This window comes from Anomaloglossus baeobatrachus, chromosome 8 (genome assembly GCF_048569485.1).
Source record: "Anomaloglossus baeobatrachus isolate aAnoBae1 chromosome 8, aAnoBae1.hap1, whole genome shotgun sequence".
In the NCBI taxonomy this organism is placed as follows: domain Eukaryota; kingdom Metazoa; phylum Chordata; class Amphibia; order Anura; family Aromobatidae; genus Anomaloglossus; species Anomaloglossus baeobatrachus.
The window spans coordinates 23,661,697-23,685,288 of NC_134360.1; the positions used below are offsets into that span (position 1 = coordinate 23,661,697).

The following is a 23,592-nucleotide window of genomic DNA, read 5'->3' on the forward strand; positions in this document are numbered from 1 at the left end:
TCCTCCATACAGATCTTCTCCAGGTCTTTCAGGTCACGCCTCCATACAGATGTTCTCCAGATCTTTCAGGTCACTCCTCCATACTGATCTTCTCCAGATCTTTCAGGTCACTCCTCCATACTGATCTTCTCCAGATCTTTCAGGTCACTCCTCCATACTGATCTTCTCCAGATCTTTCAGGTCACTCCTCCATACAAATCTTCTCCAGATCTTTCAGGTCACTCCTCCATACAGATCTTTCAGGTCACTCCTCCATACAAATCTTCTCCAGATCTTTCAGGTCACTCCTCCATACTGATCTTCTCCAGATCTCGCAGGTCACTCCTCCATACAAATCTTCTCCAGATCTTTCAGGTCACTCCTCCATACTGATCTTCTCCAGATCTTTCAGGTCACTCCTCCATACAAATCTTCTCCAGATCTCGCAGGTCACTCCTCCATACAAATCTTCTCCAGATCTCGCAGGTCACTCCTCCATACAAATCTTCTCCAGATCTTTCAGGTAACTCCTCCATACAGATCTTTTCCAAAATGTTCATGCTCTGGGGCTGTCCCTGGGCAACATTAAGTTTCATCTCCCTCCAATAATTTTCTATTGGATTCAGGTCTGAAGACTTGCTAGGCCACTCCACGACCTTGAAATGCTTCTTACGGAACCACTCTTTAATTGACGCTCTGGCTGTGTGTTGGGTCATTGTCATGCTGGAAGACCCAGCCACAACCCATCTTTAATGATCCTACTGAGGGAAGGAGATTGTTGGCCAAAATCTCGCGCTACATGACCCCATCCATCCTCCCTTCAATACGGTGCAGTCGTCCTGTCCCCTTTGCAGAAAAGCAACCCATGCTTCAAAGTTTGGACATTGTTCTTGGGGTTGTACTAATCCTTCTTCTTCTTCCAAACACAGCGAGTGGAGGTGATACCAAAAAGTTATATTTTGGTCTTATCTGACCAGACAACCTTCTCCTATGCATCCTCTGGATCATCCAGATGGTCATTGGCCAACTTCAAACAGGCCTGGACATGTGCTGGCATGAGCAGGGGGACCTTGCGTGTCCATGACGGCGTAGTGTATTACTAACTGTAATCTTTGAGACTATGGTCCCTGCTCTCTTAAAGTCATTGACTAAGTCCTCTTGTGTAGTTCTGTGCTGATTTCCTGACCTTTTTCAGAATCATCCTTATCCCATTAGATGAGATCTTGCATGGAGCCCCAGACCGAGTAAAATTGACAGCCATCTTGTGTTTCTTCCATTTTCTAATAATCGTGCCAACAGTTGTTGCCTTCTCACCAAGCTGCTTGCCAATTGTGCTATAGCCCATCCCAGCTGATCAGCTCTACAATTTTGTCTTTGAGGTCCTTTGGTCATGGCCATGGTGGAGAGGTTGGTGTATGATTGAGTGTGTGGACAGGTGTCTTTTATACAGGTAACGGGGGGTCAAACAGGTACAAATAATACAGGTAAATCGGCAGAGGATCAAATATTTATTTCCCCCATTGTGTGTATATAATTTGGGGGTTTGATTGTTTGTTTGTTTTCTTTTGTTTTGTTTTCACAAACCGGTGATTTTCCTTCTTTCCTCTCCTTCCAAGAGCCATAACGTTTTTACTTTTCCACCAATATTGCCATATGAGGGCTTGTTTTTTTGTGGGACGAATTGTACCTTTGAAGAGACACCATTAATTTTACCATATAGTGCACATATCATCTGTATGTGCAATGTAGAAGATAAAATTCTCTTTCCTGGTATATAACTCTGCTTACTGTGACTTATGCCATGTCATCTTTACATTATGTTTAATACTCACTGATGTATGACTGTATCTTCCTCTTTGTAAATCTTATCTGATGGTGGAAGGTGTGATATTCTGTAGACTGGATTTCGGGCGGGTGTCAAGTGTCCTGTTTCCTTTGATTCCTTAATCATCCCCTGGTGTGATCAGCATTTGTTAATTTTCCTTAACAAGCTGAGCACCCACAATCCCCCTTACCTATTCCTCTTGTCTGCCCTATATATTTGTGTGTTCCTTAAGGGGTGCATGCGTGTGGGGTGCCTGCATGCGTGCCATCTTATGCTAAGTGCTGGGCAGTTATTTCAATGGCAGTTAGTCGAGGCAGGTAAGCTACCCTTTGACACCTTCTTTTTCAACCATGACCATTATTTCTATCCTCACCATCCTATGTGCTTTTACTGTCCACTTTCACCACCCTGTGCCCCCTCCATCACCACTCATCCACATCAGCCCCTCTCTCCTCCCCTCTCCTATGTACAGCTCCCAGGCTCTTTTCACCTAACTGAATAATCTCAATCCATCATACTCCAGGGTCTTGCAGAAAAAAACATGCCACAAGTCCAAAAACCATCTGACCTTTCTCCTGTTACTTCTACTTCTCTCAGGTGATATCTCTCCTAATCCTGGTCCACCCCATGCTAACTTTACCCCCTCCCCCACCTCCCATAGAAACCCTGCTAACCTCATTGACATTAGTTGTACACCCTCACTTCCCTCTTTTAATTGTGCTCTCTGGAATCCACGGTCCGTATGTAACAAGCTTCCCTACATCCACAATCTCTTTCCCAATAACTCTCTTAATCTGCTGGCCCTCACTGAAACCTGGATTCAGGATTTGGACACTGCTTCCCCTGCTGAAATTTCTCATGGTGGTTTATACTTTTCCCATTCACCAAGACCTGGAAACAGACATGGTGGTGGAGTCGGCTTACTCCTGTCCCCACAATGCACTTTCCAGGTCATCCCCCCAGCTCCATCACTCTCATTCCCATCCTTTGAGGTCCACACCATCAGGCTTTTCCATCCCCTCTCCCTCAGAGTTGCTGTCATATACCGTCCACCTGGCTCACCCACCCAGTTCCTTGACCACTTTTCAGCCTGGCTGCGCACTTCATGTCCTCTGAATTGCCAACCCTCATCCTAGGAGACTTCAACATCCCCATGAACAGCCCCTCCTCCCCATCTGCATCTCAGCTTCTATCTCTCACCACCTCCCTTGGCCTCTCACAGCTCTCATCCACTGAGACACATGAAGATGGTAACACCCTTGACCTGGTCTTTATCAGCCTCTGCTCAATCTCTCACTTTGACAACTCACCTCTTCCCCTCTCTGACCACAACATTCTCTCCTTCAAGCTCACAAACCCTCATCCGCCCCAGCACACTCCCACCTATCACACATTCAGAAACCTACAGGGCATTGATTCTCAGACACTTACAGACTCTCTACACTCATCACTGTGCCCTATCTCCTCACTTTCCTGTCCTGATCTGGCTGTAAACCATTACACTGAAACACTCAGAAGCACCCTGGACCAAGTAGCACCCCTCACCCTCAGAACCTCTAAAACAGCCTTGGCTCACATCTCAAACTCGATTTCTCCAGCGATGCTCTAGGAGTGCCGAACTCCTATGGAGGAAAACCCGCACACCGGAAAACTTCATCCACTACAAGTTCATCTTAAGGACCTACAACTCTTCCCTTCACCTCGCCAAACAGACCTACTTCACCACCCTTATTTCCTCACTATCCAACAATCCAAAAAAGCTCTGACACCTTTCACTCCCTCCTCAGTACCAAAGCACCATCCAGCTCACTTTCCACAATTGACCCAGTCACAGAGGAGGAAGTCTCCAGGCTCCTCTCTTCTTCTCGTCCTACCACTTGCCCTACTGATCCCTTTCCCTCACACCTACTCCAGTCCCTCTCTCCGGTTGTCACTACTCACCTAACTAAAATCTTCAATCTCTCTCTCTCTCCTGGTATCTTCCCCTCCTCTCTTAAACACTCTATCATTACTCCATTATTAAAAAAAACCTTCTCTTGATCCGTCCTGCACAAGCAACTACAGACCAGTCTCCAATCTCCCCTTCATCTCCAAACTCTTGGAGCGCCTGGTCTACTCTCACCTCACCTCATCCGCTACCTTTCCTCTCACTCTCTTCTAGATCCTTTACAGTCTGGCTTCCGCCCTTTACACTCAACAGAAACTGCCCTTGTCAAAGTGACCAATGACCTACTGACAGCAAAACGTAACGGTGACCACGCTCTACTTATCCTTCTTGACCTTTCTGCCGCTTTCGACACTGTGGACCACCATCTCCTTCTCTCGATGCTCCATTCTATCAGCCTATATAGGACACTGTTCTTTCCTGGTTCTCTTCCTATCTTTCTGGCCGCTCATTCAGCGTATATCATTTTCTGGCTCCACATCTTCTCCTCTTCCTCTCACTGTTGGGGTCCCTCAAGGGTCAGTCCTTGGCCCTCTTCCTTTCCTCTACACTGCCCCAATTGGACAGACCATCAGCAGATTTGGCTTCCAGTACCATCTTTATGCTGATGACACACAGCTATACACCTCATCCCCTGAGCTCACCCCCGCTGTACTACAGAACACCAGTGACTCCTGACTGCAGTTTGCAATATCATGTCTGCTCTCTATCTGAAACATAACCTTTCCAAAACTGAACCTTTTCCTCCGTCTTCCAACCTTCCTAAACCTGACATCTCCCTCTCTGTTTGCGGCACCATGATAACTCCTAGGCCGCAGGCTCGATGTCTGGGGGTTATACTTGACACTGATCTCTCCTTCACCTCCCACATACAATCTCTTGCCCGCACCTGCCGCTTGCACCTCAAGAACATCTCTAGAATCCGCCCCTTTCTCACCATGGAAACGACAAAACCCCTCACCGTGGCCCTGATCCACTCTCGCCTTGACTACTGTAACTCTCTATTAATTGGTCTCCCCCTAACTAGACTCTCTCCTCTACAGCCCATCCTTAATGCAGCAGCCAGGGTCACCTATCTGGCTAACCGCTACTCGGATGCCTCTGCTCTGTGCCAGTCATTGCACTGGCTGCCTATATATCACAGGATCCAATTCAAACTGCTTGTTCTCACCCACAAAGCTCTCCACAGTGCGGCACCCCCTACATCTCCACCCTCCTCTCTGTCTATAACCCACAAAGCTCTCCACGGTGCGGCACCCCCTACATCTCCACCCTCCTCTCTATCACCACAAAGCCCTCCACAGTGCAGCACCCCCTACATCTCCACCCTCCTCTCTATCACCACAAAGCTCTCCACAATGCGGCACCCCCTACATCTCCACCCTCATCTCTATCACCACAAAGCTCTCCACAATGCGGCACCCCCTACATCTCCACCCTCCTCTCTATCACCACAAAGCCCTCCACAGTGCAGCACTCCCTACATCTCCACCCTCCTCTCTGTCTATCACCACAAAGCTCTCCACAGTGCAGTACCCCCTACATCTCCACCCTCCTCTCTATCACCAGAAAGCTCTCCACAGTGCAGCACCCCCTACATCTCCACCCTCCTCTCTGTCTATCACCACAAAGCTCTCCACAGTGCGGCACCCCCTACATCTCCACCCTCCTCTCTGTCTATCACGCCACCCGTTCTCTACGCTCTGCAAATGACTTTTGACTAACATCCACACTAATTCGAACCTCCCACTCCCGAATCCAAGTCTTTTTCCGAGCTGCACCAATCCTCTGGAACGCTCTACCCCAAGAAGTTATCACAACTTACTCAGCTTCAGACACACCCTAAAAACGCATCTTTTTAGGGTGGCCTATCACACTCCCTAGCCAAACTAATTTCACATAGTCCCTCCACAACTTCTCAGAACATAACCCCACGTCAAACTCCACTGCATCCAAATGCATCTCAAGGTTCTGGCCTATTGGTCCAGGAAGCCATTATCTATCCCCCATTTCCTTGAGATGGCTGGATTGTTATTGTAAATAAGCACTTGTACCTTGCCCCCCCCCCTCCCCCCCATATCATTGTAGATTGTAAGCTCTTACGAGCAGGTTTGTCTTTTTTCCCTTTAAATATTGTATTTTCTATAACTGTTACTTGTTTGTATATGATCCTCCTGAATTGTAAAGCGCTGCGGAATATGTTGGCGCTATAGAAATAAATTATTATTATGTTATAAAATTACTTGCTTGTCCATTTCATGCAAAGATGAGGAGTCCATGGCTTTCCATGTAATATAAGGATGATTTGTCCATAGCTTTCCATGTAACTTAAGCGTGAGGTGTCCATGGCTTTCCATGTAACAGAAGGGTGACGTGTCCGTGTGTTTCTATGTAACATAAGGCTGAGGTGTCCATAGATTTCCATGTAATGTAAGAATGAGGTGTCTATGGATTTCCATGTAATGCATGGTTAGGTGTCCATGGCTTTCCATGTAATGTAAGGGTGAGGTGTCTATGGATTTCCATGTAATGCATGGTTAGGTGTCCATGGCTTTCCATGTAATGTAAGGATGAGGTGTCTATGGATTTCCATGTAATGCATGGTTAGGTGTCCATGGCTTTCCATGTAATGTAAGGATGAGGTGTCTATGGATTTCCATGTAATGCATGGTTAGGTGTCCATGGCTTTCCATGTAATATAAGGATGATTTGTCCATAGCTTTCCATGTAACTTAAGCGTGAGGTGTCCATGGCTTTCCATGTAACAGAAGGGTGACGTGTCCGTGTGTTTCTATGTAACATAAGGCTGAGGTGTCCATAGATTTCCATGTAATGTAAGGATGAGGTGTCTATGGATTTCCATGTAATGCATGGTTAGGTGTCCATGGCTTTCCATGTAATGTAAGGGTGAGGTGTCCATGGATTTCCATGTAATATTAGGGTGAGGTGTCTATGGCTTTCCATGTAACGCAAAGATGAGGTGTCCATGGCTTTCCATGTAACGTAAGGATGAGGTGTCCATGGCTTTCCATGTAACGCAAAGATGAGCTGTCCATGGCTTTCCATGTAACGTAAGTATGAGGTGTCCATGGCTTTCCATGTAACGCAAAGATGAGGTGTCCATGGCTTTCCATGTAATGTAGTGTGAGGTGTCCATGGCTTTCCATGTAACATAAGGATGACATGTCCATAGGAGTCCATGGGTTTCCATGTGGTATAGGGTGAGGGTAGTCCGTTCCTCTCTTATTTATGGCTTGGTGATGGTAAACCCTTTCTTGTGAATTGTATATGAGTAATTTCTTAAAGGGAATCTGTCACCAGGTTTTTTTCTCCCCCATCTGAGAGCAGCATAATGTAGGGACAGAGACCCTGATTCCAGCGATGTGTCACTCAGCTGTTTGCTGTCTCCTCTGCTGCAGATGTAGCAGTTATACAGAACTGATGAATACGCTGGACTACCTGCAGCACGCCAAGTAGTCCTGTAATGTCACATGACGGGACCCTCGGATCTAGTCTCATGTAGTGTAGATGAGTATAAATAGCTGATGAGGCCGGGCGGTCCGGCGCTGGTGTTGGGGGCCAGGACTGCTGATTCCAGGCTGCTGTGTGCACACCGGCTATTTCTGCTGCATCACAGTCATCACAGGGAGACTGATGATATCACTGGACCAGTAAGTGCCTATTACAGCGCTCACTGCTCCACATCTCCACCGTAATACTTCAGTGGGGAGTCTGTACGCTGGCTGCTTACTAAGCAACGGCCCGAGAGCCGGCTCCAGACACGCCGCTACCGGGGGACGGACAGACCCGATGTGTCCTGCTGCATGGGAGCTCTGGGGTATAACCTCTGTGTGGAAGCAGGAGTAACATCCAAACGAGTATATACTATATAGATATGTATGTAACTATACTAACGACCTGGACGTCACATAGCCATTGTGCTTGGGAAACTTCTCGTGGCCCTGAACTTTTTGGGGTGTTTTCTGTGGACCTTATACTTTCTGGGATTATGACAGTGCTAGCGATAAATATATACAGAGTACACTACTGATGGGTATATATAACTACACAGGTATATGTATGTATGTGGTATATCAGTGGCCTGAAAATACTTGCACGGTCTATACAGCTACTGACGAGTGTGTATAGTATGAATAAGAAAATACAGGTGTACAAAGTATGGCGAGGATTACAAGTGTATGTCAGTGACCTGTATATATGGGGTATATATTGTATATCAGTTACCCATATGTATGGGGTATATATTGTATATCAGGGTCCCATATCTACGGGGTATATATTGTATATCAGTGACCCATATGTATGGGGTATATATTGTATATCAGTGACCCGTATATATGGGGTATATATTGTATATCAGTGACCCGTATATATGGGGTATATATTTTATATCAGTGACTCGTATGTAACGTGTGTGTATATATTGTATATCAGTGGCCCGTATGTAAAATGTGTATATAATGTATATCGATGAACTGAATGTATGGAATATATGTATGGTATATAAATACATGTGTACAAAGTATGACGAGGATTACAAGTGTATAGTATGTGACCTGAATATATGGAGTATATATTGTATATCGGTGACCCATATGTATGGGTTATATATTGTATATCAGTGACCTGTATATATGGGTTATATATTGTATATCAGTGACCCGTATATATGGGGTATATATTGTATATCAGTGACCTGTATATATGGGGTATATATTGTATATCAGTGACCCATATGTATGGGTTATATATTGTATATCAGTGACCCGTATATATGGGGTATATATTGTATATCAGTGACCCGTATATATGGAGTATATATTGTATATCAGTGGCCCATATGTATGGGGTATATATTGTATATCAGTGACCCGTATATATGGGGTATATATTGTATATCGGTGACCCGTATATATGGAGTATATATTGTATATCAGTGACCCATATGTATGGGGTATATATTGTATATCGGTGACCCGTATATATGGAGTATATATTATATATCGGTGACCTGTATTTATGGAGTATATATTGTATATCAGACGGTGACCCGTATATATAGAGTATATTTTGTATATCGGTGACTTGTATGTATGTGGTATATATTGTATATCAGCGACCTGTATGTATTGGGTATATATTGTATATGAGACGGTGACCCGTATATATAGAGTATATTTTGTATATCGGTGACTTGTATGTATGGGGTATATATTGTATATTGGTGGTTCGTATGTATGGTGTAGATATTGTACACTGATGGCCCATATATATATGGGGTATATATTGTATACTGATGGCCCTATGTATGGTGTAGATATTGTATATTGCTGGCCTTTGTGTATGGTATATATATTGGTTATCGGTGGTCCATATGTATGGGGTATGTATTGTATACTGATGGCCTGTATGTATGGTATATATTTATGGCCAAAAGTGTTGGCACCCTTGAAATTGTTCCAGAACATGAAGTATTTCTCCCTGAAAATTATTGCAATCACACGTTTTGTTATACACTCGTTTATTTCCTTTGTGTGTAACAAAACTGAGAAAAAAAAGACAAATTAGATATAATTTCACACAAAACCCTAAAAATGGGCCAGATAAAATTGTTGTCCCCGTCATCTAAATATTTGCTTGCGCACGCTTTGGAATAAATAATCAATCGCCTCCTATACCCGTCCACAAGCTTCTTCCTCCTCTCACCTGGAATTTTGGACTCTTCTTTATAAGCTGCTCCAGGTCTCTCATATTTCATGGCGTCTTCTCTTCTCTTCTCCCAATTTTCAGATCTCTCCACAGGTGTCAATGGGATTTAGATCCGGACTCATTGCTGCCTCTTCAGAACTTTCAAGTTCTTTGTTTCCATCCATTTCTGGGGCTTCTTGAAGTGTCTGGGGTCATTGTCCTGCTGGAAGACCCATGACCTAGGACGCACCCCCAGATTTCTGACACTGGACACTATATTGCCACCCACAATGTTTTGGTAATCTTCAGAGTTCATGATGTCTTGCACACAGTCAAGACGCAGAGTGCCAGAGGCAGCAAAACAACCCCAAACATCTCTGACCTCCACCGTATGTGACTGTAGGTGCTGTGTTCTTTTCTTTGTAGGCCTCATTCTGCTTTCGGTAAACAGTAGAATGATGCGCTTTACCAAACAGCTTTATCTTGGTCTCATCTGTCCACAAGACACTTTTATTGGTTACTCACGTACATTTTGTCAAACTGCAGTCTAGCTCTTTTCTGTCTCTGTGTCAGCAGTGGGGTCCTCCTAGGTCTCCTCCATAGCATTTCATTCAGATGTGGACTGATCGTTCACTCTGACACTGATGCCCCCTGAGCTGCAGGGGAGCTTGAATTTCTTTGAAACAATTGTACCTGCTGATTCCAGATCTTTCTGTAGCTCTCCAAAGGTGGTCCTTGGACAACTCTTCTTTTCATGCCACTGTCTGAAATTTTGCGGGCAGCACCTGTCGTGGCAGTTTTATGGTGAAATTTTTTTTTTTTTTTAGGGTTTTTGCACCCAGTTCAGGCTTAGCATGGTGTTCCAAACGTTATTTCTTAATCGGTTTATGGTGAAATGAGGTTATTTCCACTTCCGGCTCACTGGTTTTACCCATCATGAGATGTTTCTTGAGTGGCACCTTGGTAATGAGACATCTTATTATAGGTCGTCAGTTGAACCAGCTGATATTGTTTTTCATTAAGTGACAGAATTGCTTTCTAACTATTGATAGATTTCAACTTTTGTCATGACTTTTCATGGCTTTTTACACCTCTCTATCTTCATGTGTTTCATACTTTTTCGCTATTTCATTTCGCATTACTCATCACTAAATTTAAAATTGAACTCTTTGGAGTCCATAAGACACACCATGTTTGGAGGCCAAAAGGCAAATCACCCTAAAAACACCAATACTGAAATTTGGAGGTGAGAACATCATAGTGTGGGGCTCATTTTCAGCCGACGGCACTGGAAAACGTCATGTAATTGAAGGAATGTCCCAAGACATTCCTGATAATCTGCTGCCGTCTACGAGGATGATGAAGATGAAACAAGGTTGGATATTTCAGCAAGACAATGATCCCAAATACACGGCCAAGGAAACTCTCAACTGGTTCCAGAGAAAGCAAATAAATCTGCTCTAATGGCCGAGCCAATCACCGGAGCTGAATCCAATAGAAAATGTATGGAAGGACTAATGGTCAAAGTTCATAGAAGGAGCCGGGACTTGCAGGATGTGAAGAGTGTTAGTGTGGAAGAATGGGCCAAAATCCACCTGAGCAATTGTCATGGTAGGGAAGAAAGGTTATACCAGCCATATAGGACAACAAAAAGGAGGAAGGAATGCTTTAAAGCTAGGGAAAGGGGGAAATGGTGACCCCCCTGACAACAACCTGCAGCTCACCCTCGCTGCCCTCACCGACCCTATACAGGTTCTGCACTTGTCGCCAAGCTGGATACCTGGGGCCCTGTCTTCCTCTGGCAAATGGGCCGTAAGTAAGAATGGAGGGTATGAGCGCTAAGTCAACACCACTAACATGCTAGTCTTGATACATCCCAGAATTGTATGAATTCCCCAACAATTCCGTTGTCCATATCATTTATAAAGATATTAAACAGCACTGGACCCAAGACAGAGCCTTGTGGCCCCCGCTTTTGACTTTCCTCCAGTTTGATGTGTAGCCATTTAGTATTACTCCTTGTGCACGATCATTAAGCCAGTTGTGAATCCATCTAACTGATTTTTTGTCGTTTCCATACTTAATCATTTTCTCAATGAGGATGTCATGTGATACTTTATCAAATGCCTTAATGAAGTCAAGGTATACACTACTCGTATATCCACAGCATTCCCCTGCTCCAACCATTCAGTGACTGTTATAGAAGGAAATCAGGTTGGTCTGACAAGGTTTATTGGTCATAAAGCCATGCTGGCTCTGGGTAAATTAATGCCGTCACATCCAGGTACCTAAGTAAATGTTCTTTGACACTTTGCTGGAAGTTTTTTCCTGCCATGGAGGTCAGGCTTACTGGCCTGTAATTCCCTGGATCCTCCTTTTTTCCCTTTTTTTGCGGATAGGAGCCACATTTGCCCTTTTCCAATCTAGAGGGACCACTCCTGTTTCCCACGACTTATTGAAGATTATGGGAGCCGTGCTATTATTTCCTCTGCTACCTCTTTCCAGACTGTAGGGTGTAAATTATCTGGGAACTTGGTTTCCTTTTAACTTGGCAAAGTGTTCTAATATCAATTCTTTACTTATCGTCACCTTGCACTGCTCCTGACCGTCATTTCGATCATGATTATTGTTGATGCTTGCATTAGTTTTTTGGGAGGAGACTGATCCGAAATACGAATTTAGTAGCGCCACCTGCTGTTCCACCTTGTTGACTGTTTCACCTTTTTGATTTTGCAGGCCTCCAATGGTCACCTTCACTTGCTTCTGCTTTTAACATACCCCCAAAATTATTTTACCTTACTCTTGACCTCTTTTGCAGCCTACGTTCGTGCCTTAGGTCCTTTGACGCTTGTCTTGTAGAGTCTGCCAACTGCCATGTATTCTTCCCTAGGTACAATCCCCATCTTTCACTTGTCGTATGTTTCCTTTTTAAGCAGGTGATGTAATTTTTCGGTCGTCCATCCTGGTTTCTTTAAGTCTTTCCCATTTTTCTTCCTTTTAGGTATTGTTGATTCTTGTGCATTGAGGATTTCCTTACGGAAGATTTCCCATCCTTCGTGTGCAGTTTTGTACTTAATGGTTATGTGCCAAGGAATTATACCAACCCTTGTCTTTAGGCCCTTGAAATCGGCTCTGTTAAAGTCAAGCCTTAAAGTCTGTGTCTTCTTAGGTGTTCCCCTTCTTGCAACCCCAAATTCAAGGATAGCATGAACAGTAAAGGGGGCTTTACACGCAACGACATCGCTAACGAGATGTCGTTGGGGTCACGGACTTCGTGACGCACATCCTGCCTCGTTAGCGACGTCGTTGCGTGTGAAACGCAGGAACGACCGCTAACTATCAAAATTACTCACCTAATCGTTGATCGTTAACACGTTCTAATCACAAATATCGTTGCTGTTGCAGGACGCAGGTTGTTCGTCGTTCCTGTGGCAGCACACATCGCTACATGTGACACCGCAGGAACGAGGAACAACACCGTACCTCCGTCCTCCGGCAACGAGGTGGGCGTGTCTTTCTTTCGGCTGCTCTCCGCCCCTCCGCTTTTATTGGACGGCTGCCGTGTGACGCCGCACGAACCGCCCTCTTAGAAAGGAGGCGGTTCGCTGGCCACAGCGACGTCGCTAGGCAGGTAAGTATGTGTGACGGGAACTAACGATATTGTGCGCCACGGGCAGCGATTTGCCCGTGACACACAACCGACAGGGGCGGGTGTGATTGGCAGCGACATCGTTAGCGATGTCGCTGCGTGTAAAGTGGCCTTTAGGCCTTGTGCGCACGATGCCTTTTTTTTCCGTTTTTTTTCGGGTGCAGTTTTGGTCGCAAAACTGCATACATTTCCTTCCCAATTTTTTGCTGTGCGCACGTTGCGGTTTTTTTTTACTGCATCTTTGTGGTGACCATGTCAATTCTTTTTGCGTTTTGTCCCTGCGTTTCGGAGGACTGGGATATCAATGACCCCGAGTCAGCGGGGGGATTTATACCTGGTCTGGCCAGATGCTGGTCCCCATATAAAGTCTATGGGGGCCAGAGTACTGCGCAAAGGAGTAGGAGCAAGTGCTTCATACTTCCCGAGTCACCGCGGCGGCTGTCACACTGCTCCCGCTGCCTCTCATTCTTCTTCCTGGGCTGCTCATTAGGCTCATACATATTCACTGCTTTCCCCCGCCCACCGGCGTCTATGATTGGTTGCAGTCAGACAAGCCCCCATGCTGAGTGACAGCATGTCTGAGGCTTCCAATCACAGACGCTGGTGGGCGGGTCTATATCGGACAGTAATATAAATAAAAAAAAAATTGGCATAGGATCCTCCCATATTGTACTAGCACAGATAAATCCCGACAGCTGGGGGCTGGTATTCTCAGGGTGGGGATACCCATGGTTATCGGGCAGTCCCCCAGCCTAAAAATATGAGCCAGCATTTACCCGGAATTGCCGCATCCATTAAATGCGACAATCCCGGCACTTTACCCGTCTCTTCCCGATTGCCCTGGTGCGGTGGCAATCGGGGTAATGAGGGAGTTAATGGCAGCCCATAGCAGCCACTAAGTCCTAGATTAGTGATGGCAGGTGTCTATGAGATTCCCCATCACTAATCTGTAAGTGAAAGTAAATACAGTGCTGGCCAAAAGTATTGGCACCCCTGCAATTCTGTCAGATAATACTCAGTTTCTTGAAAATGATTGCAATCACAAATTCTTTGGTATTATTATCTTAATTTATTTTGCTTGCAATGAAAAAAAACACAAAAGAGAATGAAACAAAAATCAAATCATTGATCATTTCACACAAAACTCCAAAAATGGACCAGACAAAAGTATTGGCACCCTTAGCCTTATAGTTGGTTGCACAACCTTTAGCCAAAATCACTGCGAACAACCGCTTCCGGTAACCATCAATGAGTTTCTTACAATGCTCTGCTGGAATTTTAGACCATTCTTCTTTGGCAAACTGCTCCAGGTCCCTGAGATTTGAAGGGGCCTTCTCCAAACTGCCATTTTGAGATCTCTCCACAGGTGTTCTATGGGGTTCAGGTCTGGACTCATCGCTGGCCACTCTAGTAGTCTCCAGTGCTTTCTATCAAACCATTTTCTAGTGCTTTTTGAAGTGTGTTTTGGGTCATTGTCCTGCTGGAAGACCCATGACCTCTGAGGGAGACCCAGCTTTCTCACACTGGGCCCTTCATTATGCTGCAAAATTTGTTGGTAGTCTTCAGACTTCATAATGCCATGCACACGGTCAAACAGTCGACTGCCAGAGGCAGCAAAGCAACCCCAAAACATCAGGGAACCTCCGCCATGTTTGACTGTAGGGACCGTGTTCTTTTCTTTGAATGCCTCTTTTTTTTTTTCCTGTAAACTCTATGTTGATGGATTTTCCCAAAAAGCTCTACTTTTGTCTCATCTGACCAGAGAACATTCTTCCAAAACGCTTTAGGCTTTCTCAGATAAGTTTTGACAAACTCCAGCCTGGCTTTTCTATGTCTCGGGGTAAGAAGTGGGGTCTTCCTGGGTATCCTACCATACAGTCCCTTTTCATTGAGACGCCGACTGATAGTACGGGTTGACACTGTTGTCCCCTCGGACTGCAGGGCAGCTTGAACTTGTTTGGATGTTAGTCGAGGTTCTTTATCCACCATCCGCACAATCTTGCGTTGAAATCTCTCGTCAATTTTTCTTTTCCTTCCACATCTAGGGAGGTTAGCCACAGTAGCATGGGCTTTAACCTTCTTGATGACACTGCGCACTGGAGACACAGGAACTTTCAGGTCTTTGGAGATGGACTTGTAGCCTTGAGATTGCTCATGCTCACCTCACAATTTGGAGTCTCAAGTCCTCAGACAGTTCTTTGGTCTTCTTTCTTTTCTCCATGCTCAATGTGGTGCACACAAGGACACAGGACAGAGGCTGAGTCAACTTTAATCCCTGTCACTGGCTGCAAGTGTGATTTATTATTGCCAGCACCTGTTAGGTGCCACAGGTAAGTTACAGGCGCTGTTAATTACACTATTTAGAGAAGAATCACAGGATTTTTCAAACACTGCCAATACTTTTGTCCACCCCTTTTTATGTTTGGTGTGGAATTATATCCAATTTGGCTTTATGACAATTTTTTTTTTTTTTCATTGAAGACAAATTAAATGAAGATAATAATACCAAAGAATTTGTGATTGCAATCATTTTCAGGAAGAAACTGAGTATTCTCTGACAGAATTGCAGGGGTGCCAATACTTTTGGCCAGCACTGTAAACACAAACACCCAAAAAATCCTTTAATTGAAATAAAAGACAAAAAAAATCCTCTTTCACCACTTTATCAACCCCCAAAACACCCCTGCAGGTCCGACGTAATCCATATGAGGTCCCATGATGATACCAGCACTGCTGCATCTGAAGCTCACCCCAAGCACCATAGAACATTACTGCCCACTGTGAGCCCCATGCAGCGACTGAAGTGAGCCACGCGATCAGCGGTGACGTCACTCTGGTTAGCTGCGGCCACAGGTGGCGTCCTCTACATGGAACAGCAAATCACCCGAGTGACCGAATAGAGCTGCGCAATCAGTGGTGACATCACTCAGGTTAGCAGCGGCCACAACTGGAGTCCTCCACCTGTGACCGAAAATCACCTGAGTGATGTCATCGCTGATCGCGTGGCTCACTTCAGTCGCTGCTTGGAGCTCACAGCAGGTAGTCATGTTCTATGACACTAGCTGTCAGCTTCAGATGTAGCATTTTTGCCATGGGTGCTTTTTTTTGGGGCCAAAGACATGCATCTTTGTAGTCATTACAAAGATGCAATGTGCGCACATAGCCTAAGCGTGTTCAATACTTTTTCCCTGTGTCATTTCTTGTAATTTCTCATTATTACACATAATTTATGATCATCTATAGTTTGATTTTTTTTTCCTGTGTTGATTGGATGGGTTGTTACCAACATCTGGTGAGAAATTCACGTCAATTACACCTTTTAGAAATATATTTACTTAGAAAATTGGTGATGTGTTCAATACTTGTTTCACCTACTGGATGTATGTATGTATGTATGTATATATACAGCTCTGCAAAATTTTCAGTTTTTCTGATTTTTCTCTTTATATTTTTGAGTGAAATGTAAATTGTTCTTTTATTCTATAAATTACTGACCACGTCTCCAAATTTCCAAGCAATACGTTTTGTATTTATTTTCTGAAAATAAGAAATGGTCACAATAACAAAACAATGCATTGCTTTCACACCTCAAATAATGCAAAGAGAACAAGTTCATAATCAACTAGAAACAATAATACTAATAATGTTTTACCTCAGGAAGATTCAGAAATCAATATTTTGTGGAATAACCATGATTTTATAATCCCAGCTTTCATGCGTCTTGGCTGCTTTCCACCAGTCTGTCACACTGGTTTTGGGTGACCTTATGCCGCTCCTGGTGCAAAAATGTAAGCAGTTCTTCTTTGTTTGATGGCTTGTGACTATCCATCTTCTTCTTGATTATATTCCAGAGGTTTTCAATAGGGTTCAGGTCTGGAGATTGGGCTGGCCATGACAGGGTTTTGATGTGGTGGTCCTTTATCCACACATTGACTATACACATTTGTATGCGGCTTGATTCATACGTCCTTTGCAAATTTAATCTGCCCAATTCCAGCCTTGCTGAAGCCATCCCCAGATCATCACCGATCCTCCACCAAATTTCACAGTGGGTACAAGACACTGTGGCTTGTACGCCTCTCATGGTCTCTGTCTAACCATTAGACGACCAGGTGTTGGGCAAAGCTGGAAATTAGACTCATCAGAGAAGATTACCTTACTCCAGTCCTCTATGGTCCAATCCTTATGGTCTTTGGCAAACTTCAGCCTGGCTCTCCTTTGCTTCTCATTGATGAAAGGCTCTTTTCTAGCTTTACATGACTTGAGCCCTGCCTCTAGGAGTCTGTTGCAAACTGTTCTTGCAGTGCACTTCACCCCAGCTGCCATTTGCCATTCCTTTTGTAGGTTACTGTCATGGCCGTCCCAATCACCAGACCTGAACCCCATTGAAAACCTCTGGAATGTAATCAAGAAGAAGATGGATAGTCACAAGCCATCAAACAAAGAACTGCTTACATTTTTGCACCAGGAGTGGCATAAGGTCACCCAAAACCAGTGTGACAGACTGGTGGAAAGCAGCCAAGACGCATGAAAGCTGGGATTATAAAATCATGGTTATTCCACAAAATATTGATTTCTGAATCTTCCTGAGGTAAAACATTATTAGTATTGTTGTTTCTAGTTGATTATGAACTTGTTCTCTTTGCATTATTTGAGGTGTGAAAGCACTGTGCATTGTTTGTTATTTTGACCATTTCTCATTTTCAGAAAATAAATACAAAATTTATTATTTAGAAATTCAGAGACGTTGTCAGTAGTTTATAGAATAAAAAATATTAAATATATAAAATATAAGGTTCCGACCTCCGTGCTGTGGATATATAGTATATATGATGTGCGTGAGGTGTATATATGTGTATGAGGTATATATAAGGTATATCTGATGTGTATGGTGTATATATAATAATAACATTTATTCATTTGTGTGTGTGTGTGTGTGTGTATATATAGATATATATATATATATATATATCAGAGTGGTTAGCACTGCAGTCTTGTGGTGGCTCAGTGGTTAGCACTGCAGTCTTGCAGCGCTGGGGTCCTGGGTTCGATTCACACCAAGGACACCATCTGCAAGGAGTTTGTATGTTCTCCCTGTGTTTGCGTGGGTTTCCTCCCACACTCCAAAGACATACAGATAGGTACTCTAGATTGTGAGCCCCAATGGGGACAGTGTTCCTGATGTATGTAAGGCATAAAAATGAATAAACATTATTTTTATATATATATATATATATATATATATATATATATAATGAGGTGTATACATATGCGGTGTATACACATATACAGGTTCCGTCCTCACGTGCTGTTTGTATATAGTATATATGATGTGTGTATGGTGTTTATATACGCGGTGTATACACATATATAGGTTTCGTCCTCACGTGCTGTGTGTATATAGTATATATGATGTGTGTATGGTGTATATATACGCGGTGTATACACATATACAGGTTCCGTCCTCACGTGCTGTGTGTATATAGTATATATGATGTGTGTATGGTGTATATATACACAGTGTATACACATATACAGGTTTCGTCCTCACGTGCTGTGTGTATATAGTATATATGATATGTGTGAGGTGTATATATGTGTATATATACACGGTGTATACACATATACAGGTTCCGTCCTCCTCCGTGCTGTGTTGGTTTGTATATATGATGTGTGTGAGGTGTATATGTGTATGATGTATATATGAGGTGTAAATAAAAGCGGTGTATACATATATACAGGTTGCGTCCTCCGTGCTGTGTGTATGTAGTATATATGACGTGTGTGAGGTGTATATATGAGGCGTATACATGTTTATATAGTATATATGAGGTGTATATAGTATATATGAGGTGTATATGTACGCGGTGTATACACATTTACAGGTTCCATCCTCCTGTGCTGTGTGTGCATATAGTATCTATGATGTGTGTGAGGTGTCTATATGTGTATGAGGTATATATGTGGTGTATATGAGGTATATATGATTTGTATATAGTATATATGATGTATGTGAGGTGTATATATGTGTACGATGTATATATGAGGTGTATATAGTATATATGAGGTGTGTATATAGGCGTTGTATACACATTTACAGGTTCCGTCCTCCTCCGTGCTGTGTGTATATAGTATATATGATGTGTGTGAGGTGTATATATGTATATATGAGCTGTATATAGTGTATATGAGGTGTATATATGAGGTGTATATAGTATATATGAGGTGTATGTATAGGCAGTGTATACACATTTACAGGTTCCGTCCACCTGTGCTGTGTGTATATAGTATATATGATGTGTGTGAGGTGTATATATGTGTATATAGTATATATGATGTGTGTGAGGTGTATATATGTGTATATAGTATATATGAGGTGTATGTATAGGCGGTGTATACACATATACAGGTTCCGTCCTCCTCCGTGCTGTGTGTATATAGTATATATGATGTGTGTGAGGTGTATATATGTATATATGAGCTGTATATAGTGTATATGAGGTGTATATATGAGGTGTATATAGTATATATGAGGTGTATGTATAGGCAGTGTATACACATATACAGGTTCTGTCCTCCTCCGTGCTGTGTATATAGTATATATGATGTATATATGAGGTGTATATAGTATATATGAGGTGTATGTATAGGCGGTGTATACACATATACAGGTTCTGTCCTCCTCCGTGCTGTGTATATAGTATATATGATGTATATATGGCACTGGACCCGTAGAAGCAAGTTTACTTGCGAAACGGCCGCCGTCGTCCGACGTGGCACACCCTCATCCTCCCCCACTACCTGTACCCCTGATGTGATCGTGGAATAAACAGATTTCCTTTATCCTGACTTTTGGAGTGCGACCTATTCATCTCTACATTGTGGATGATGTATATATGAGGTGTATATAGTATATATGAGGTGTATGTAGGCGGTGTATACACATATACAGGTTCCGTCCTCCTCCGTGCTGTGTATATAGTATATATGATGTATATATGAGGTGTATATAGTATATATGAGGTGTATGTAGGCGGTGTATACACATATACAGGTTCCGTCCTCCTCCGTGCTGTGTATATAGTATATATGATGTATATATGAGGTGTATATAGTATATATGAGGTGTATGTAGGCGGTGTATACACATATACAGGTTCCGTCCTCCTCCGTGCTGTGTATATAGTATATATGATGTATATATGAGGTGTATATAGTATATATGAGGTGTATGTAGGCGGTGTATACACATATACAGGTTCCGTCCTCCTCCGTGCTGTGTATATAGTATATATGATGTATATATGAGGTGTATATAGTATATATAAGGTGTATGTAGGCGGTGTATACACATATACAGGTTCCGTCCTCCTCCGTGCTGTGTATATAGTATATATGATGTATATATGAGGTGTATATAGTATATATGAGGTGTATGTAGGCGGTGTATACACATATACAGGTTCCGTCCTCCTCCGTGCTGTGTATATAGTATATATGATGTATATATGAGGTGTATATAGTATATATGAGGTGTATGTAGGCGGTGTATACACATATACAGGTTCCGTCCTCCTCCGTGCTGTGTATATAGTATATATGATGTATATATGAGGTGTATATAGTATATATGAGGTGTATGTAGGCGGTGTATACACATATACAGGTTCCGTCCTCCTCCGTGCTGTGTATATAGTATATATGATGTATATATGAGGTGTATATAGTATATATGAGGTGTATGTAGGCGGTGTATGCACATATACAGGTTCCGTCCTCCTCCGTGCTGTGTGTATATAGTATATATGATGTATATATGAGGTGTATATAGTATATATGAGGTGTATATAGTATATATGAGGTGTATATAGTATATATGAGGTGTATATAGTATATATGAGGTGTATGTAGGCGGTGTATGCACATATACAGGTTCCGTCCTCCTCCGTGCTGTGTGCGGGAAGTTCCTGTCAGGAGGGCGGGGGCTGGGAGGGACGAGCCGGGTGAAGGAAGACCTGTAATTCCGCTCTGGCCTCCGGAATCCCCGGCAGGTCACACGGGGGATATTGGGGGTCGGGATGACGCGCTGTGGCCCCCTGGGGGCCGGGACCCTCACCTAACAGCCGGCACTGAGCGGTAATCGAGGCGGGGGGGCGCTAATGTCTCCGCCACCGGCTGTGGCGCCGTACACTGCACGTGTTTAACCCTTTGTTGCCGGGGGAGGGCTGAGCCCCGCGCCGGTCCCGGGGCCGCCTCCTGCCGCCGTCACTCACCACTTTCTTCTTACATTGTAGCAAAAAGAATGTCGGAGCGGCCCGAGGATGACGTCAGAGGGGAGCAGCGCAGAGCGGGGGCCCGGGCGCAGCGGCGGCAGCAGCAGCACGGGGACAGCGCGACGGCGGCCCTGCCCAGTCCCGGAGCCATGCTGGGGCAGCCCTGGCTACACTGGACGGACGCCGCCCGGCTGCACGACGGTGAGTGTGTGCGGGCACCCGGGGAAGGGTGAGTGTGTGCGGGCACCCCGGGGAAGGGTGAGTGTGTGCGGGCACCCCGGGGAAGGGTGAGTGTGTGCGGGCACCCCGGGGAAGGGTGAGTGTGTGCGGGCACCCCGGGGAAGGGTGAGTGTGTGCGGGCACCCCGGGGAAGGGTGAGTGTGTGCGGGCACCCCGGGGAGGGTGAGTGTGTGCGGGCACCCCGGGGAAGGGTGAGTGTGTGCGGGCACCCCGGGGAAGGGTGAGTGTGTGCGGGCACCCCGGGGAAGGGTGAGTGTGTGCGGGCACCCCGGGGAAGGGTGAGTGTGTGCGGGCACCCCGGGGAGGGTGAGTGTGTGCGGGCACCCCGGGGAAGGGTGAGTGTGCGGGCACCCCGGGGAAGGGTGAGTGTGTGCGGGCACCCCGGGGAAGGGTGAGTGTGTGCGGGCACCCCGGGGAAGGGTGAGTGTGTGCGGGCACCCCGGGGAAGGGTGAGTGTGTGCGGGCACCCCGGGGAAGGGTGAGTGTGTGCGGGCACCCCGGGGAAGGGTGAGTGTGTGCGGGCACCCCGGAGTGGGTAGGGTGAGTGTGTGCGGGCACCCCGGAGTGGGTAGGGTGAGTGTGTGCGGGCACCCCGGAGTGGGTAGGGTGAGTGTGTGCGGGCACCCCGGAGTGGGTAGGGTGAGTGTGTGCGGGCACCCCGGAGTGGGGAGGGTGAGTGTGTGCGGGCACCCTGGAGTGGGGAGGGTGAGTGTGCGGGCACCCAGAGGTGACCAGGGTGTGAGTGTGCGGGCACCCCGGAGTGGGGAGGGTGAGTGTGTGCGGGCACCCTGGAGTGGGGAGGGTGAGTGTGCGGGCACCCAGAGGTGACCAGGGTGTGAGTGTGCGGGCACCCCGGAGTGGGGAGGGTGAGTGTGCGGGCACCCAGAGGTGACCAGGGTGTGAGTGTGCGGGCACCCCGTGAAGGGTGAGAGTGTGCGGGAGGGTGAGAGTGTGCGGGCACCCCGGGGAGGGTGAGTGTGTGCGGGCACCCCGGGGAAGGGTGAGTGTGCGGGCACCCCGGGGAAGGGTGAGTGTGTGCGGGCACCCCGGGGAAGGGTGAGTGTGTGCGGGCACCCCGGGGAAGGGTGAGTGTGTGCGGGCACCCCGGGGAAGGGTGAGTGTGTGCGGGCACCCCGGGGAAGGGTGAGTGTGTGCGGGCACCCCGGGGAAGGGTGAGTGTGTGCGGGCACCCCGGAGTGGGTAGGGTGAGTGTGTGCGGGCACCCCGGAGTGGGTAGGGTGAGTGTGTGCGGGCACCCCGGAGTGGGTAGGGTGAGTGTGTGCGGGCACCCCGGAGTGGGTAGGGTGAGTGTGTGCGGGCACCCTGGAGTGGGGAGGGTGAGTGTGCGGGCACCCAGAGGTGACCAGGGTGTGAGTGTGCGGGCACCCCGGAGTGGGGAGGGTGAGTGTGTGCGGGCACCCTGGAGTGGGGAGGGTGAGTGTGCGGGCACCCAGAGGTGACCAGGGTGTGAGTGTGCGGGCACCCCGGAGTGGGGAGGGTGAGTGTGCGGGCACCCAGAGGTGACCAGGGTGTGAGTGTGCGGGCACCCCGTGAAGGGTGAGAGTGTGCGGGAGGGTGAGAGTGTGCGGCAGGGTGTGAGTGTGCGGGCACCCCTGGGAGGGTGAGTGTGCGGGCACCCCTGGGAGGGTGAGTGTGCGGGCACCCCTGGGAGGGTGAGTGTGCGGGCACCCCTGGGAGGGTGAGTGTGCGGGCACCCCGAGGTGACCAGGGTGTGTGTGAGTGTACTACGGGCACCCGGGGGAACGGACGCTGTCGGGATAGACACTCACCAGATCCTCTTCATCTCCACAGAGCCGGCCGAAAGTTACAAGGAGATTGACAAGAAACGGGAAGCCATGAGACTCAGCAAGGAGGGTGAGTGCGTGCCCTGCGTCGGCCTGCCCCCCATATCAGTATTACACCTGTGTGCCCCCCATATCAGTATTAGGCTATGTGCGCACAGTGCCTTTTT

At 46.0% G+C, this 23,592-nt stretch overlaps 1 protein-coding gene across 1 annotated transcript in view; it reads left to right on the top strand.

Moving 5' to 3' along the window:
- Positions 1 to 23,592, top strand: part of ATXN7 (ataxin 7) — a 182,800-nt gene that overhangs the window by 45,745 nt on the left and 113,463 nt on the right. Inside the window, exons 3-4 of the mRNA XM_075321370.1 lie at positions 21,402 to 21,581; positions 23,433 to 23,495. Coding sequence (XP_075177485.1) covers positions 21,410 to 21,581; positions 23,433 to 23,495 — 235 coding nt within the window. The 5' untranslated portion in view covers positions 21,402 to 21,409. The remainder of the gene's footprint in view (positions 1 to 21,401; positions 21,582 to 23,432; positions 23,496 to 23,592) is intronic.